This window comes from Amphibalanus amphitrite, unplaced genomic scaffold (assembly GCF_019059575.1).
Source record: "Amphibalanus amphitrite isolate SeventyFive unplaced genomic scaffold, NRLGWU_Aamphi_draft 001613F_arrow, whole genome shotgun sequence".
Taxonomy (NCBI): Eukaryota; Metazoa; Arthropoda; class Thecostraca; order Balanomorpha; family Balanidae; genus Amphibalanus; species Amphibalanus amphitrite.
Window position 1 is genome coordinate 59,407 of NW_024883106.1, and position 16,516 is coordinate 75,922.

Here is a 16,516-nt window from a genome sequence, read left to right on the forward strand (position 1 = left end):
AGGGGCCGACTGTATTGCGGGCCAGTCTATCTTATAGGCTCCAGCTGTACTGCGGGCCAGTCTATCTACCAGCAGTGGCCGTATTAACCCTCACCGGACCTACTGGTTTTCTACATACGCACCGGCGGAGATGGGGGGGGGGGGCGGGTACGACTCCCTCCCTCGCAGAGATTGATACCACCCGATTTTAAGGTCCTAGGTAAACCGGTGACCTCTGAGGTCAGGTCAAGTGCCCCAAGGTACGGTTCAGTTTTTGATGATTAACTTCGCCAAAAACGGCCGCAGAGGCGCGATTTTGGTAGCATCGTGTTTGCCTTGCTCAGGCGCGTCGAATGATATACTTTTTGTTTGGGTTAGGTCAACTTAGGGTGTTGACCTCAGGTCACGGTCAGGTCAGCGCCCCCAGGTCACGAAGCTGGTCGAAATAGATCATGTCACATATCATTCGATTCGGCAGGTCTTCCTGACTCCATTGGTGGCTTTCCCGACTCGCTAGCTCAATTGGATCAGGAGTTATTGACGACAAGCTAAAATGACCCTGATGACGTCATAAATGACGTCATGCAAGGTCAACATTGCAAAAGTGACGCATCTAACCTTGCAAGGAGCGCAAGGAGCGCATCAAATCACGATTCTGTGTACTTGAGATAGTTGGAGATCGTTCCCGGCGCCAGAATTGCAATTTTCATTTTTCCCCATCGACTTATATTGCTAAGGTCACGAAAATGACCTGACCTCATATGACCTTTAGGAGAAATCGGAGATAAACAAGTTGTGAGACTCGTAATGGATACTAAATCCTGCAAGTTTCATTTCCCTGTGAAAGTTCCTCTGGCAGTGAGGGCGTTGCGAATTTGCGACATCTGAACACCGTGCAGAGTCTCACTCATGACGTCATAGGTCAGTGACCTGACCTTATCTGAAAATGCGGTTGGTGTCTAAAGATCCAGCTTGAATTAAAAGCCAAGTATGCCAAGTTTCAGCTCTCTATCGCCAGCGTGTTGGGAGCTACTGCGAAAAAAACCTATGGGGGCGGCACCCCCCCCCCTCGGCCGGCAAGGTTTACATAAGGCTGTCAGCTAGCACAGAGCCTGGTGGACTAACCTTGAATCGCTCGTCGGTGGTGTAGCTGAACGTTCCCAAGGTGAGAATGTGTAGATCCTTCTTCCGTATCCATGATACCTGAAAACATGCTTAGTCAGGAGGATACCAACATCGCAAACTGACAAAGATAGGCTTTTTGTTAGCGCTGCTTAGCTCTGCCATACTTATGTTAACCCGCGCCCAGCTGGGGGTCATGGATTTCCACGCCCTGCTGGGGGGGGGGGGGTGTTTGAACACCCCCCCCCCCTTCTAACTCGGCTCCTGGGCCACGTAGCGATACGCGGAAGGCGGCGTTCGAAAGAGCGTAAAAAATAATGAAGAAATCACTTCAGTCAATTTTTTGGTCAGGTCAAAGGTCAGGTCACCAGAGGTCATTGAAGGCAAAATTTCGCCGATTTCCAGGTCGAATGTCGACAATTTCCAAGAAGCCAACGCATAACTCGGGAACCAATAGAGCTACAGCGCTGCGGAAAATCGCATTCGATAGCCCTATTAACGCCCTTTCTGAGTAATTCTCTCAGATTTGACCTAACGTCAACGGTTTTGCCTGCAGGGGGCAAAAACTGCAAAAATAGCCGATTTTTTTCGGAAACAGTTTTTCTGCAATAACTTTTGACCCAAGCCTTGTACGAGCTTACTTTTACCGGCATCGTGTTCCTCTCGTCAAGACGCATCGAATGAACTATAACTTGACCTTGAAAGGTCAACTTGAAAATTTGACCTCAGGTCAAGGTCATGACCTGACCGGAAAGGGTCATGTTGCATATCAGTCGATCCGTATCGTCGAGCTGAACACATCTAAGGCGTTTTCATCGCTCTAGCATGCCTCTATCAAAAGTTATTTGCGAAAAACTGTTAGATACCATTTGTGACCTAAGATGACCTCAGGGCATAAACATTGGTCACGGACACCATTTTCATGTTCAGTGTGTCTAAACCACTTGTAATTCAGTGTTTGGGAGTGTTTATAATGTCTTTCGTCCAAAAGAGGCGCATTTCAATTTTCTCCCATTGACTTATAATGGGGAGGTCGCAAAATTGACCTGACCTTAGGTCATCGATATCAAAATTCTGAGATATACATTTTGTACATGCTATTACTCTTAGCAATCGCTGAAAGTTTCAAAGGGATCGGTCACTCGGTGTAGCTATGACAGACATTGAAACTTTTTATGTGGTGAGGTCACTTCAAGTGACCTGGTGACCTGACCTTGAATGACCTTGGTCTGAAATTTTCACAACATGTGTAGAATTGATGTATGATAAGGTGTACCAGAGATATTCGCGAAAAACCACAAGGGGGGGTGTTCAAACACCCCCCCCCCCCAGCAGGGCGCGGGTTAATAGAGTTTGAACTCTTTGAGAGACTTCGAGAAGCGGAAGTGAGCAACATCAATCATCATCTCAATAGTGACGCCACCGCTATAGTTTTATGCAATAAGTTTCGATATGGATTATATTCCTGAGTACATTTGAGCTAATGCAAAGCACAACTAAGATAATTGTCACAACTCCTCACAACTGTTGAATGAAATCTGAATGCACAGCATATCTTTGTATTTATTCAAGTGACACACCTTTATTTATTGGCAAGCCCGTAAGAAAAAAGCATCAATGAAAAACTACGATGGGTTTCTTCGAGCAAATGCTGAAACCTGTGTTGAAAATCAGCAGCCCTTCCTGTCTCGTCAGTTCATAGAGTCCATTTTCCTTAACAACAACCGGACCTTAGAAGCAATTTGAACATCGATTTCGTCTTATTATATAAATTATTACAGTAATTTCATTAATCCTCTCGCAGCGAGTGGATACAAGTTCATCAAGCTGGTGAGAAATAATGCCAAGAAATAAAACTGAACGAGACAGTTGCCGGCGAGCATAACTACTACAATTTCTATGACTAATGGGCGCTTCATGGCCACTGGAGCCGGCGCCAGCGCAATTTATCACCAAAGTAGGCGACCGTTGGCACAATTCCGAACGCCGTCGGTCCCTTTCATTTTTTTTCTATGGGATAATCCTAAGCCATTGGCGTCATATACATGCAGGCGAATAACAGAGTGGTGTCTCGCTTCCAGAGCCGACCGGGGCCTTCCACCTCTACGATCTCCAGTACGATCAGGTGGTGGCCGTTCGGGTGTGGTGAACGGCGGACGTTTCATCTCACTGGCGTCCGTCGCCGCAGGAAAAGGACGCTGCCTCCCGCCGCGACCGCGCGCCCCAACCGGACCCGGTTATTGTGGCTCAGCAGCCATCAAATGTCAGACGCTGAGCCGAGCAAGGTGCCGACAACAGAGCGCACCGGCCGGCGGCGCCGCTCAATTTCCTGTCTGAATGCCGTCAATGGCCACTGCAAGTGGCGGGCTCCAATGGAGGCACGGATTTACATGATCGGGCGTCTGGCGATACGCCGCTCCAAGGAGAAAGGGCGACGGTGTACGAGGGGTGCTGCATTCCTCTATTGTCAACTAAGTGAGATCGAAATGCGCATGTTAAGTGAGGGCGAAAAGACGAGAGGCGTAGAGCGATAAAGGAAATAAAAAAGATAGGAATAAAAATGATAGGTAGAAAAAAGAACAAGAAAGCGTCAAAGAGAATAAGAGAGAAACACGCTGAATACTTAGGGAATAACTGAATTAGTGTCCCCTGAATTAGTGTACGCTGGTCAGTATGTAGTCAGCAAACGTAAAGCAGCATTTGCTTATTTTCGAATCTACTTGATTATGCCATTATGACGCATCGTCTTCAACCACGGCCATTCTGTCGTCTGACACTATAACTGGCCATCTACCACCGCAACCAGTCTGCCGGTCAGCAGTCGACCCCGGCGGCAGACCGTGTGCTCGTCCGCCGACTCTGCGTCCCAATGTGGAACAAACAAGCGGATTAGTGCTCCGACAGCAATTGGAAAGATGTGATTATGTGGTAAAATCCTATTTGTAGTTATAGAAAGAAGTGTAAAATCCTCGTTACTTTCCAAAATCACACAAACAATTTGAGCGATCAATACAATACCTTATTTAGTGACACACATATGCTCCTTATTTGACGCGATGCTGCTGAGCCTTGATGGATATCATACCGACAACAAATGTTAGTCTTTGTGTTTTACGATTGTGAGCTTCTTGGTATCGGTTTAACTTTGATCACTTGTTCAGCTTCTCAGCCTATATCATGAGCATCAGATGGGACATCAATCGAAATGTGATGCGATTTGTTATTCAATCAGTGGTAAGCAATGGCATTATTGAATATAATTGCTGAGATAAGCCGCTTTGCAAGAAATGCTGATCAGGTTGAATAGATGAACACCAAAAGATTCCGAAAAGGCCGCTTGGAATTTGGCTGCTGGAGTTCAGAAGCAGCGGTCGTGCGATGCTTGAACCAAAGCTGGAAGCTTCCTTTACTTGGACAGAGCAGCTGAACGTTGTAAGACTTGCAACCATGACCGCCAAACGGAAAAATGGTAGGAAATGCACTGAAAACACTTTGGAAGAACGTTAAGAACGTACAGGGGTATTTAGACCCCTGTGGGGTAAAATGTTATGCCACCGTTTTTCAGAACCCCCATGGTTCTTCACGTAGACGGCTTTGCATTCTCATGAAAAGAATCCACACGATTCTTCCAAAGACTCTTATGAGGTTTAGGGTTTATAATAAGAGCGTTCCTAGCACCTAGATAAGAACCCCAAAGGGTCTGTGAAGAAGTCCCTGAGGTTTATATGGGAAACCACCCTGTGTTCTGAATATCGGTTGTAGAACCCTTTCAGTTCTATTGCAATACCGCAAAATCCCCGTTCAATCGTCTATTGAACCTCCCATGCATGGCTATCGACCTGCGCCGTCACATCTGCTGCGCAAACACAGTATTTGATACACCTTAAAATGTATTACCTTCCTCTTTACTCTGACAATCAGCCTGCAAGTCTCCAGTCAAGAACAACCAGCCCGCAACCAGCCCATGCGATCAGCCCGCAACCAGCCCGCATTCAGCCTGCGATCAGCCCGCAATCAGCCTGCAAGAACGCTTTCCCCTCGGCCGTGTCACTTGCCTTACACATCCAAGCCAAAGAACTCCAGAGCCTTTCGGGCATGTTTAATTATTCAGGTTGATTCCTTCACGCTCAGGGTTGCTTTCTGTACAAATATGAACACATTTTTAGCTTTTATAGCAAGTGGATGTTTTCCCAAACACAGTATGCGCTATCGCCCATGTCAGCAGCCGGGTAGCGATATCGCATTCTCCCAAATCACATACAGTTTCTCCTTCCACCACCAGCTTCAAGCCAGCGTTTTCGACGATGTCGACGTCTCCGCGCGCCAGGACGCTCTCCTCAGACTCCAGGGCCTCAATCAGAGCGGAGATGGCCTCGTCCCCTAGAATGAAGAGTCGGGCGGATGCGTTAGGCAGGGAGTAAAGAAACTTAGATTGACTTCAGAGACCATGAGCCTACTCCAAAAATAAAATAATGCACTTAACATATAAAGTGCAGCTAGATAAAATATTGCACTAATCAGCAAGAACATATGTTTATTAAAATCAGCCAAATTTATACCTAAATCAGTTGACCCCAAAATGGCAAGCTGATGCTAATCCTGGTTTATCTTCATTTGGAAGATTTGTCTAAATACCACATGCATAATTTAAGCTATGGGGCATTTATACAACATATAAATACTTACTGCATTGATTGGTCTTGCATATGAATTTTCTTCATCCAATGCATTCATCCATGCATTTGAAGAGCGTTGCGATATTGCTTATCATTGTCAATCACAAGTAATATAAATAATACACAACACTTGACAAGCCAAAAATTAACCTTATTTCAGTTCTTCAATATTTGATTACTTGCCATTCACCCAATCTTGCACCAGCCGCTCGTCACTGCACAAAGCGTGATCCAACGCGATCGAAAAATGGCGATCGCTTCCGGTGGACGCTAGAACGTGGTACCGCGGGCGTGGTCTTGATGAAGGCCATTACACTGATTAAACCACAACCCCTTCTTCTTAAACCCGATTCTAGTTCGTGCAAAACCTTCAAAGGGTTTATCTTTCGCGCGCTTTGTGTGACGTAATATCACGTGACTAGGGAGAACGAAGAAGAACCGGTGTTGGTCGAGTTGAAGCCCCCTGGGGCCGCTAAGACTGCATGCGAAGAAGCAGCACGCGTCTTCGGTCTATGTGAAACACTGTGTGTGTTCTTCATGAACCAGACGTTCTGCTTCGCCTCTAAGCCAGTTTACCCTAATACCCCAAAAACCTAAGTGCGGAATATTTTAAGATGATTTTGCATTACGTTCTTTCAACTTGTTTTCAGTGTGTGAATTGTTCCACTCTCCTGTGTTGCGAAGCAGTGTCTTCCTAAAGACACTGGTCTTCCACAGGATGATTGGTCTGCGTCGGTTCGACAGCAGCGTCGGGTGTCTATATCCGGACAGTCGTTCCGCTTGCTCTGCTTCATCGTCAGCCCGTATCCATCAAGCTCTTCTTGGAAGGAGGCTATTGCTCACTTGAGTCTTCAGAAATAGGCCCGCTAGAAAGCGTGCGAATGAATCAGGCTTGACATCTGTGTCGAGGGTATAGTATTGGATGAATTTCACTGAATAGAAGCACATGTTCTGTTTGGTGTGTGTGTGGGGGGGGGGGGGGCGGGGCGGGGAGGTTGTTACAAGTTTCTCCATGAAATTTCAGCAGCAGCCCATAGCAAGACACCAGCCTCCTTTTGTTTACAATTCATGTTATAATTGGGAAGGTTTTAATAACCATAATCCATGAGTAAAACCAAACGAGAATCACTCAGTTAAGGCACTCACATTTTACTTTTTCAATCATCATTTATCTCTGCAGTCGTTCTCGTCACGAATGCACATAGCTTGCCGCAAACTGCGCCGCTTGTCCTTGAAGCACGCTATTCGCAGGCTGAGGCGCACTGCATACTAATCAATCCAACACGAGGGCCTCGCCTCCACTAACTAGTGGCGATTAATATTCTGCTGAGCGGCTCTGATCAGTAGCCAAGGTGCATTTGATGTAGATGTGATAAAAAGGACACGTTTGGTGCTAATGTGTCTGCAACGGCCCACGGTCGGCATTTGTACCGTCATTGGCCATTTTCCTACCTTCATAGTCAGCAAGCTCCTGCGTGTTCGACCGACCCTGATAGGTGAATGTACGGCGCTTCTTGTAAATATTTTATTGGGTGGAGAACGATGTCAAGTTACCGATGTAATGAACGCTAGAAATAACGCCACGACGTAAAAAACACCAGACGTTCAATCATTTTTAGATGATATGAAGCTGCAGTTGCGCTCCATGGTATATCCCCTCGGGAATGAGCATATAATGCAGTCATGGGGCTCGGCGCGCAGCCCCCCGTCACAGATGCAATGTCTGCTGATGTGATTGCAATGTGCAGCGAAGGTGATATCGAACGGCGTGGTCCACGGCACGTGTCGGCTACCGGTGCCGTGTATTGTGAGACCGGTAGGTATCCTATAGGCTTCCGGCCCTTTGATTCTATGTCCAAATAATACAGCTTCTGCTTGTAGGTAAGTTCTCGAGTAATTGGAAAGTAATCAACCATGGGCATGTTTCGAGATCGCCTAAAGGTTGCTAACAAACTTATTTATCATCGACGAGTCAATGTGACTTGCGTTTGATATCTCTGCTTTCTTGAAAGCGATGGTCAAAACTTAACACCATTGCACTGATATTGCTGTTCGACTCAATACCCAAATACGGCGGTTTTCATTTTGTTTGGTGTTGATAGGGACTGCGGAGTGATATGGTATGATATATTATGATTAGATTGAAATTTCGCGTAAAGCGTTACAAGCCTAATGCGTAGTCACTGCACTCTTTTAAATAAAAGAATCTGCTAATATAAGTATATGATTCTTAAAATTTGTTTGAGTATCCTTGTTTCCGCAATCCTCCAAGTTTTGAAGCGTTTTCGTCTTATATAACGATTTTTTTTCTAGTCTCAGGGCAATCAAAGAGCTTTCACAACAAAACACTATCTGCAGAAAACCAGCAAACTTTGCTAACCGGTAACCCATCTGGACTCATGTTACAGTTGGCGGCAAAATTGAGCTGACAATGGCCTGTAACTTAGCCAGACATATGGAAAAAAAATATGATACCGTTCCCGACTCGGAATAAGAGCGTCGACTCAAAAGTAGAAGCATGCACTTGCGCGCTCAGGTGTTATATATTTCTCGATATAAAATAAGCTGTTTTAGTGCTTACTTATACCATCTTATACCATGCTATTCTTCAAGCGCTTGGTATTGTTGCTATTTTTTCTTGGGCATAGGTACCCGTGCAACAGGCCACCAGTTCAGATATCTCCGCTAAGGACTCATATTCTCGTAATCAGCGCATTGCATCTATTTTGGCATGAGTTGCATCAAAGCGTTCGGCGTTCGCAATGGAGAGACCTATACTGGGTCTATTAGTACATAGCTCGTAGCGGCCCTAGCTCCGTCAGCTTCGGCCATGAATGAGACATGATGTTATCAGCCCGTCCTCTCCATCATTTACATAGCACCCGGTTTAGATAGCGATCACCGCGGCCCGTCCCCCGCCATCAAGACGCCATTCATCATCGAGCCAAAGCGAGGTGGTCTCTCCCTTTCCGACACCCATCTTCACACACCCGCGGGGCATTCGTCTTCCCAAAGCCGCAAATAATGTGCCCGGGCGAGGTCGACCGTCTCCGGCCGAGGCGCCGCCGATACTCGAAGGGCAGGGCGAGATCAGAGCGCCGAGCCGGTCCGATCGGTTCCGGCTTGCTGCACTGTCCAGGGGGTGAGTGTCCAGCCATAAAACGATACAACCAGCGGGTGCTGGTTAACCCTATTAGTGGCAGGCTCCTGGCTACCCCATATTAGTGGCAGGGGGGGGGGGGACTGTTTACGACCCCCCCCCCTTGATATCTCGAGATCTAACAGGCCGATTTTCAAAATTCAAACGGCATTCGATTTGGCTCAACGAGATCTACATTTCTAAAAAAATAAAATTAAAAAATGTCAATAGGGGGGTAGAGGGGGGTAAAAACGGGCAGCTTGCAGATACATTTTAGACTGTTTATCACGGCCAGGTTTCTGAACCAATCTTAACGCAACTTTTACCGATCGATAGAGAATGAACCAGGAATTCACATGGATCCTAAAAATATGCATTTTCAAAAATCATAGGCGGATACAGATAATGGAGATTGGGGGTACACAAAAAGTATAGTAAATAAGGTTTTTGTTGGTACTGTTTCTAAAAAGGGTGGCAATGGTCTTGTTATGTTACAATTGTCTTATGAGAGAACGACTAAAATTGTATTGGTCATGCATAGGCGGTGTCAGGGCACCTATGTTGGGAGGTAAAAAATAACCCCCCTTTTTGGATGCCTGGATCCGCCTATTATAGCAAAAACGTGTCAAAAGAGGATGCACAATAACTTTGTATATGATATCACATGATACCTTTCATTCACTGTTCGTAAAACTGGTGCAGCATCGTGATCTTCGCCCAAATGACTCGCTTCACGAATAGGACCCCCCAATTCCCAGTGCTCTGGAGCCGCCCCTGGTAAAGTTATGAACTTGAAATTTTCAGGGAATGTGCCCAATTTAGTTTTAGGAAAAGTCAGAAAATTTCAGCATCGTAGCTTCAGCGGTTTCGGAGATATTCCCGAAAAACCTGAGGGGTGGATAAAAACAACCCCCCCCCCCCTGCCACTAATAGGGTTAAAATACAAACGCTGCGATGAGGGATGCTGTGTGAGATGTGTTGTGGTGCTTGAATTTGTCGATCGTTTTCTGATCCGCACTGTGATGGTTTTAATAATTTGTCATATTCTAAGGCGTGTTAAATGTCATTCGAATAGATAAGAGTTGTTGGGATCAATTATTACCTATCAGTGGAAGCAGTAAAAATGCCCAAATGGGAGTGATTTGAAAACTATTGAAAACTATAACTGCGCCGCTTGTCCTTGAAGCACGCTATTCGCAGGCTGAGGCGCACTGCATACTAATCAATCCAACACGAGGGCCTCGCCTCCACTAACTAGTGGCGATTCGAGTTGACCGGCTGACCCCGGCCCAGTCGGACGCGGGTCGGATCGCTCCGTGCGCGCGGGCTACGACTGGTGGCGGTAACCGGCCCACTGTGCTTAGTGTGCGCGCGCCCGAGGCGGGTCAGGATGACCAAAAAGAGAAAGGCCGGTTCGCCGGCACAGAGTGGGCAAGGGAACCTGGACTTGAGTGATATGTGTGACGAACTTAAAACTTTCATCGCGAGTGAGAACACGAAGTGCGTGCGAGAAGTGAAGGAAGCAAATGATAGGCGCATGCAGGCGGTGGAGGACTCATTATCGTTCGCCCTCGACTCGGTTACGGCACTGTCCAACCGACAGAAATCAGCGGACTCCGAGCTCATGGAGCTGAAAAGGGAGACGGCAGACCTGAAGATGAGACTGCAGCAGCTCGAGCTCAAAGAGGACCGTCAGGAGCAGCAGAAGAGACTCAGCTCTCTGATATTCTCCGGTCCGGTGCTGCAGGCTGAGTCTCGCCGGGAGCGCGCGGCGAACCTCATTGAGGCGCTGATTCGTCAGTACATCCGACACGCCTTGGACCGCACCCAGGTAAAGACACTGATCAGATTCCGGAACGGAAAGGTGATGATGGAGTTTACATCATCAGGGCCCGGCTCTGACAGAGATATCGTCTACCGCTCCAGGGCGAGGCTGAGAGGGTCTGGTCTGTTCGTCTCCGAGTCGCTGACACCCCGTAGGCAAGCAATGTTCATGGACTTGCTAAGTCTGAAAAAGGAGGGCCGAATTTTTTCGGTATTCACCCGGTCAGGAGACATTCTGGCGTGCAAGTCACGTGACTCGGCGCCTGTCCGGGTTGCGGACCCCGAGGCGGTGCGGCGGCTGGCCGTGTCTGGCGCGCCGCGCCGGCCCGCACAGGGGCGCGCCCAGGAGGCCGGTCGAGGGGCGCTGCTCGGCTCGCGGTCTGCTCGGGACGCGCCGGAGCGCGGCGCGGTGGGAGGGGTCCCTCGTGCCGACCGCGGCGAGAACAAAGAGACGGAGGCGGCCTGTCCGACGGATACCGCTGACGCTGTGCGCCGCGATCCACCTCCCGAGCCTCGGGAGCAGCAGCGGCAGCGTGCTGTGGACACGTCGGAGCTGGCTGACCGGAGCGATCATCAGAGGTGCGTCTCTTCACTACTGGACTGCGCCCGGGAGTCGCCGGTTCGGCTGGTCCACCTGTCCCCGCCCCTTTTGGGAGTGGTGGCTGCGGGTGGTGCTGCCGGGCCGTCGGTTGGCGGCGCTGGGGGCGGCTCCCCGACGCTGGACAACGCGTCGGCTGATTCGGCGGGTCCCCTCAGACGGCGGGCGGAGACGTCCCCGCCCGAGTCGGGGGGCGGCCTGGGCCCGCCTATGGCGGTGACGTCAGCGTCCGGCTCCGGGCAGCTGGCTGCTGTGCCCGTGCTGAGATCCGGTGGACGGGCGGCGAGCGAGGTGAGTAGCCCGACTGCAGTGCTGCCACCTAGGGAGCGACCTGCGAGTGTAGAGGGGCTGCGGTCGCCGGAAGGTGGCACTGTTAGCGCAGTGACGCAGCGCGACCGGGCGAGTGACGGGTCGCCGTCGCAGGCGGGAGGGGACATGGGACTGACCAGTGTGGCGGGTGCAGCTGCTCCTCAGGAGGGGGCATACGTTGACAGGGACTCAAACTGGTCGGAGGGGGGTAGGAAGAGAAGGTCCAGGAGCTTCGGCTCCCGAGACATCAGAGAATACTTCTAGTGCACTGTCGTGTGTGTCCAACCATGAGGCAAATCAAAGTGTTTTTTTTTTGTTTTGTTTTTTGTTTTTTGTTTTTTTTTTCTTTCTATGAAGGTCATCTCAAGCGAACATATGAAGTTAACTTATACAGTACATCTCTTTTGTGTATTGCCTCGGCATACCCTGACGTGGCGTCGTCAACTCGTGCGAGAATACATCATGTGCTTGTTTTTACGTTTGGTACTGTTTTTGTTCAGTTTTGTTGTCTGTTCTCTCTCGGTTGTTCTCGCGTTGCCTCGCAGGAGCCGCGTGGCGGTGCAGTCGGTGGCCGGCCGGTGTTCGCTGGGGGACGGTGGCCGTCCGGCGCTGCTGGTGGCCGGGACTGCTGCGGCGCGGCTGGTGGCGGCGTTGGCTGTGGCGTCTGGTGGTGCGGCTTCTCCGGTGGCGGAGTCAGTCTCGGTGCTGTCGGCGGCCGGGTCCGTCTCGGCGGCGGTGGCTGCGTGGCTGGGGTCGGTGGCGGGGTCGGCGACGGCCATCCCTGGACAGTGCATGGGTCATCTTTTGCGGCTTTGGCGACACCCATGGCTGCGCTGCGTCCATGACAATTTATGTCACTATTAATGCCGCACAAACAAACCGATAAAGCACAGGGCTCTTTCTCTGTCGGTTCCCGTGACAAAACGAAGGTGTTCACGGTCAAATCTACACATTCACGAGACATGCTCAATCACAGCCGAGATGGTGCGTAAAAAAAAAAAAAAAAAAAAAAAAACTAGTGGCGATTAATATTCTGCTGAGCGGCTCTGATCAGTAGCCAAGGTGCATTTGATGTAGATGTGATAAAAAGGACACGTTTGGTGCTAATGTGTCTGCAACGGCCCACGGTCGGCATTTGTACCGTCATTGGCCATTTTCCTACCTTCATAGTCAGCAAGCTCCTGCGTGTTCGACCGACCCTGATAGGTGAATGTACGGCGCTTCTTGTAAATATTTTATTGGGTGGAGAACGATGTCAAGTTACCGATGTAATGAACGCTAGAAATAACGCCACGACGTAAAAAACACCAGACGTTCAATCATTTTTAGATGATATGAAGCTGCAGTTGCGCTCCATGGTATATCCCCTCGGGAATGAGCATATAATGCAGTCATGGGGCTCGGCGCGCAGCCCCCCGTCACAGATGCAATGTCTGCTGATGTGATTGCAATGTGCAGCGAAGGTGATATCGAACGGCGTGGTCCACGGCACGTGTCGGCTACCGGTGCCGTGTATTGTGAGACCGGTAGGTATCCTATAGGCTTCCGGCCCTTTGATTCTATGTCCAAATAATACAGCTTCTGCTTGTAGGTAAGTTCTCGAGTAATTGGAAAGTAATCAACCATGGGCATGTTTCGAGATCGCCTAAAGGTTGCTAACAAACTTATTTATCATCGACGAGTCAATGTGACTTGCGTTTGATATCTCTGCTTTCTTGAAAGCGATGGTCAAAACTTAACACCATTGCACTGATATTGCTGTTCGACTCAATACCCAAATACGGCGGTTTTCATTTTGTTTGGTGTTGATAGGGACTGCGGAGTGATATGGTATGATATATTATGATTAGATTGAAATTTCGCGTAAAGCGTTACAAGCCTAATGCGTAGTCACTGCACTCTTTTAAATAAAAGAATCTGCTAATATAAGTATATGATTCTTAAAATTTGTTTGAGTATCCTTGTTTCCGCAATCCTCCAAGTTTTGAAGCGTTTTCGTCTTATATAACGATTTTTTTTTCTAGTCTCAGGGCAATCAAAGAGCTTTCACAACAAAACACTATCTGCAGAAAACCAGCAAACTTTGCTAACCGGTAACCCATCTGGACTCATGTTACAGTTGGCGGCAAAATTGAGCTGACAATGGCCTGTAACTTAGCCAGACATATGGAAAAAAAATATGATACCGTTCCCGACTCGGAATAAGAGCGTCGACTCAAAAGTAGAAGCATGCACTTGCGCGCTCAGGTGTTATATATTTCTCGATATAAAATAAGCTGTTTTAGTGCTTACTTATACCATCTTATACCATGCTATTCTTCAAGCGCTTGGTATTGTTGCTATTTTTTCTTGGGCATAGGTACCCGTGCAACAGGCCACCAGTTCAGATATCTCCGCTAAGGACTCATATTCTCGTAATCAGCGCATTGCATCTATTTTGGCATGAGTTGCATCAAAGCGTTCGGCGTTCGCAATGGAGAGACCTATACTGGGTCTATTAGTACATAGCTCGTAGCGGCCCTAGCTCCGTCAGCTTCGGCCATGAATGAGACATGATGTTATCAGCCCGTCCTCTCCATCATTTACATAGCACCCGGTTTAGATAGCGATCACCGCGGCCCGTCCCCCGCCATCAAGACGCCATTCATCATCGAGCCAAAGCGAGGTGGTCTCTCCCTTTCCGACACCCATCTTCACACACCCGCGGGGCATTCGTCTTCCCAAAGCCGCAAATAATGTGCCCGGGCGAGGTCGACCGTCTCCGGCCGAGGCGCCGCCGATACTCGAAGGGCAGGGCGAGATCAGAGCGCCGAGCCGGTCCGATCGGTTCCGGCTTGCTGCACTGTCCAGGGGGTGAGTGTCCAGCCATAAAACGATACAACCAGCGGGTGCTGGTTAACCCTATTAGTGGCAGGCTCCTGGCTACCCCATATTAGTGGCAGGGGGGGGGACTGTTTACGACCCCCCCCCCCCTTGATATCTCGAGATCTAACAGGCCGATTTTCAAAATTCAAACGGCATTCGATTTGGCTCAACGAGATCTACATTTCTAAAAAAATAAAATTAAAAAATGTCAATAGGGGGGTAGAGGGGGGTAAAAACGGGCAGCTTGCAGATACATTTTAGACTGTTTATCACGGCCAGGTTTCTGAACCAATCTTAACGCAACTTTTACCGATCGATAGAGAATGAACCAGGAATTCACATGGATCCTAAAAATATGCATTTTCAAAAATCATAGGCGGATACAGATAATGGAGATTGGGGGTACACAAAAAGTATAGTAAATAAGGTTTTTGTTGGTACTGTTTCTAAAAAGGGTGGCAATGGTCTTGTTATGTTACAATTGTCTTATGAGAGAACGACTAAAATTGTATTGGTCATGCATAGGCGGTGTCAGGGCACCTATGTTGGGAGGTAAAAAATAACCCCCCTTTTTGGATGCCTGGATCCGCCTATTATAGCAAAAACGTGTCAAAAGAGGATGCACAATAACTTTGTATATGATATCACATGATACCTTTCATTCACTGTTCGTAAAACTGGTGCAGCATCGTGATCTTCGCCCAAATGACTCGCTTCACGAATAGGACCCCCCAATTCCCAGTGCTCTGGAGCCGCCCCTGGTAAAGTTATGAACTTGAAATTTTCAGGGAATGTGCCCAATTTAGTTTTAGGAAAAGTCAGAAAATTTCAGCATCGTAGCTTCAGCGGTTTCGGAGATATTCCCGAAAAACCTGAGGGGTGGATAAAAACAACCCCCCCCCCCCTGCCACTAATAGGGTTAAAATACAAACGCTGCGATGAGGGATGCTGTGTGAGATGTGTTGTGGTGCTTGAATTTGTCGATCGTTTTCTGATCCGCACTGTGATGGTTTTAATAATTTGTCATATTCTAAGGCGTGTTAAATGTCATTCGAATAGATAAGAGTTGTTGGGATCAATTATTACCTATCAGTGGAAGCAGTAAAAATGCCCAAATGGGAGTGATTTGAAAACTATTTACGAGTGATTTTAATAACGATTATTACCATTATCATCCTTACAGTTATCATTTGTGTCAAATGTGTAGGTGGGGTTCAACATTAGAGCGATTACCTACCATCTGAGGAGCTGAAGCTGGCGTACCATCAAAGACTGCCAAATTATAGAGTTTTCAACCTGTTCAGCAACTTTACCGTGACACGAAACTTGAACAATTAATTACCAGTCACTAGCTGGTCGGACAATTGGAACAACGGCCGATCCAGCCCAAACTATATGGTGGAAATCACCCACTCTCAGCCGTAAATTAATCTACCTCGCTCCGGAAGACATGCAAAATGACTGTTCGCTCAATCGAAGCATGCAACCGTTAGGCACGCCACACAGACTAACAAACGACTTCAGCGATCGCCGGAATAGCCGCTGGGAGTAGCGGGGCGCACCGCCCGCCGGCCAGGGACTGCCGACCCGAGACCGCCACACGCAGACACACACATGGGGAGACACACACCGGTCAGCAGAAGTTTGGTACACTCCGTCCCTACCATCCATCGCCGTCTCTTCCTGTGGTCTGGGGAGAGACCATCTCTTCCTGTGGTCCGGGGAGAGACCATCTCTTCCTGTGGTCTGGGGTATGTCCATCTCTTCCTGTAGGGTAGGGCGCGCCCATCTCTTCCTGTGGGGCGGGGCTCGCCCACATCTTCCTGTGGGATGGGGCGCCGGGTGCAGACCAATACCGTCATTACGAACGCTTAGAGCCGGACCGGTCACTACGCGGCCACACAGATGAGCGGTCTTGTGATCATCCCTTGCGTATTAGTCTGTCCAGTCTCTTGTGGATGAGTCAGCCTTACCACTGTAAAGGTGAGCCAGCCGGCATTTACA

General features: G+C 48.5%; 1 protein-coding gene across 1 annotated transcript in view; it reads right to left on the minus strand.

Annotated features, from left to right (window-relative positions):
• Positions 1 to 16,516, minus strand: part of LOC122374155 (limbic system-associated membrane protein-like) — a 73,775-nt gene that overhangs the window by 47,432 nt on the left and 9,827 nt on the right. Inside the window, exon 3 of the mRNA XM_043352744.1 lies at positions 1,105 to 1,182. Within this exon, the coding sequence (XP_043208679.1) occupies positions 1,105 to 1,182 (78 nt within the window). The remainder of the gene's footprint in view (positions 1 to 1,104; positions 1,183 to 16,516) is intronic.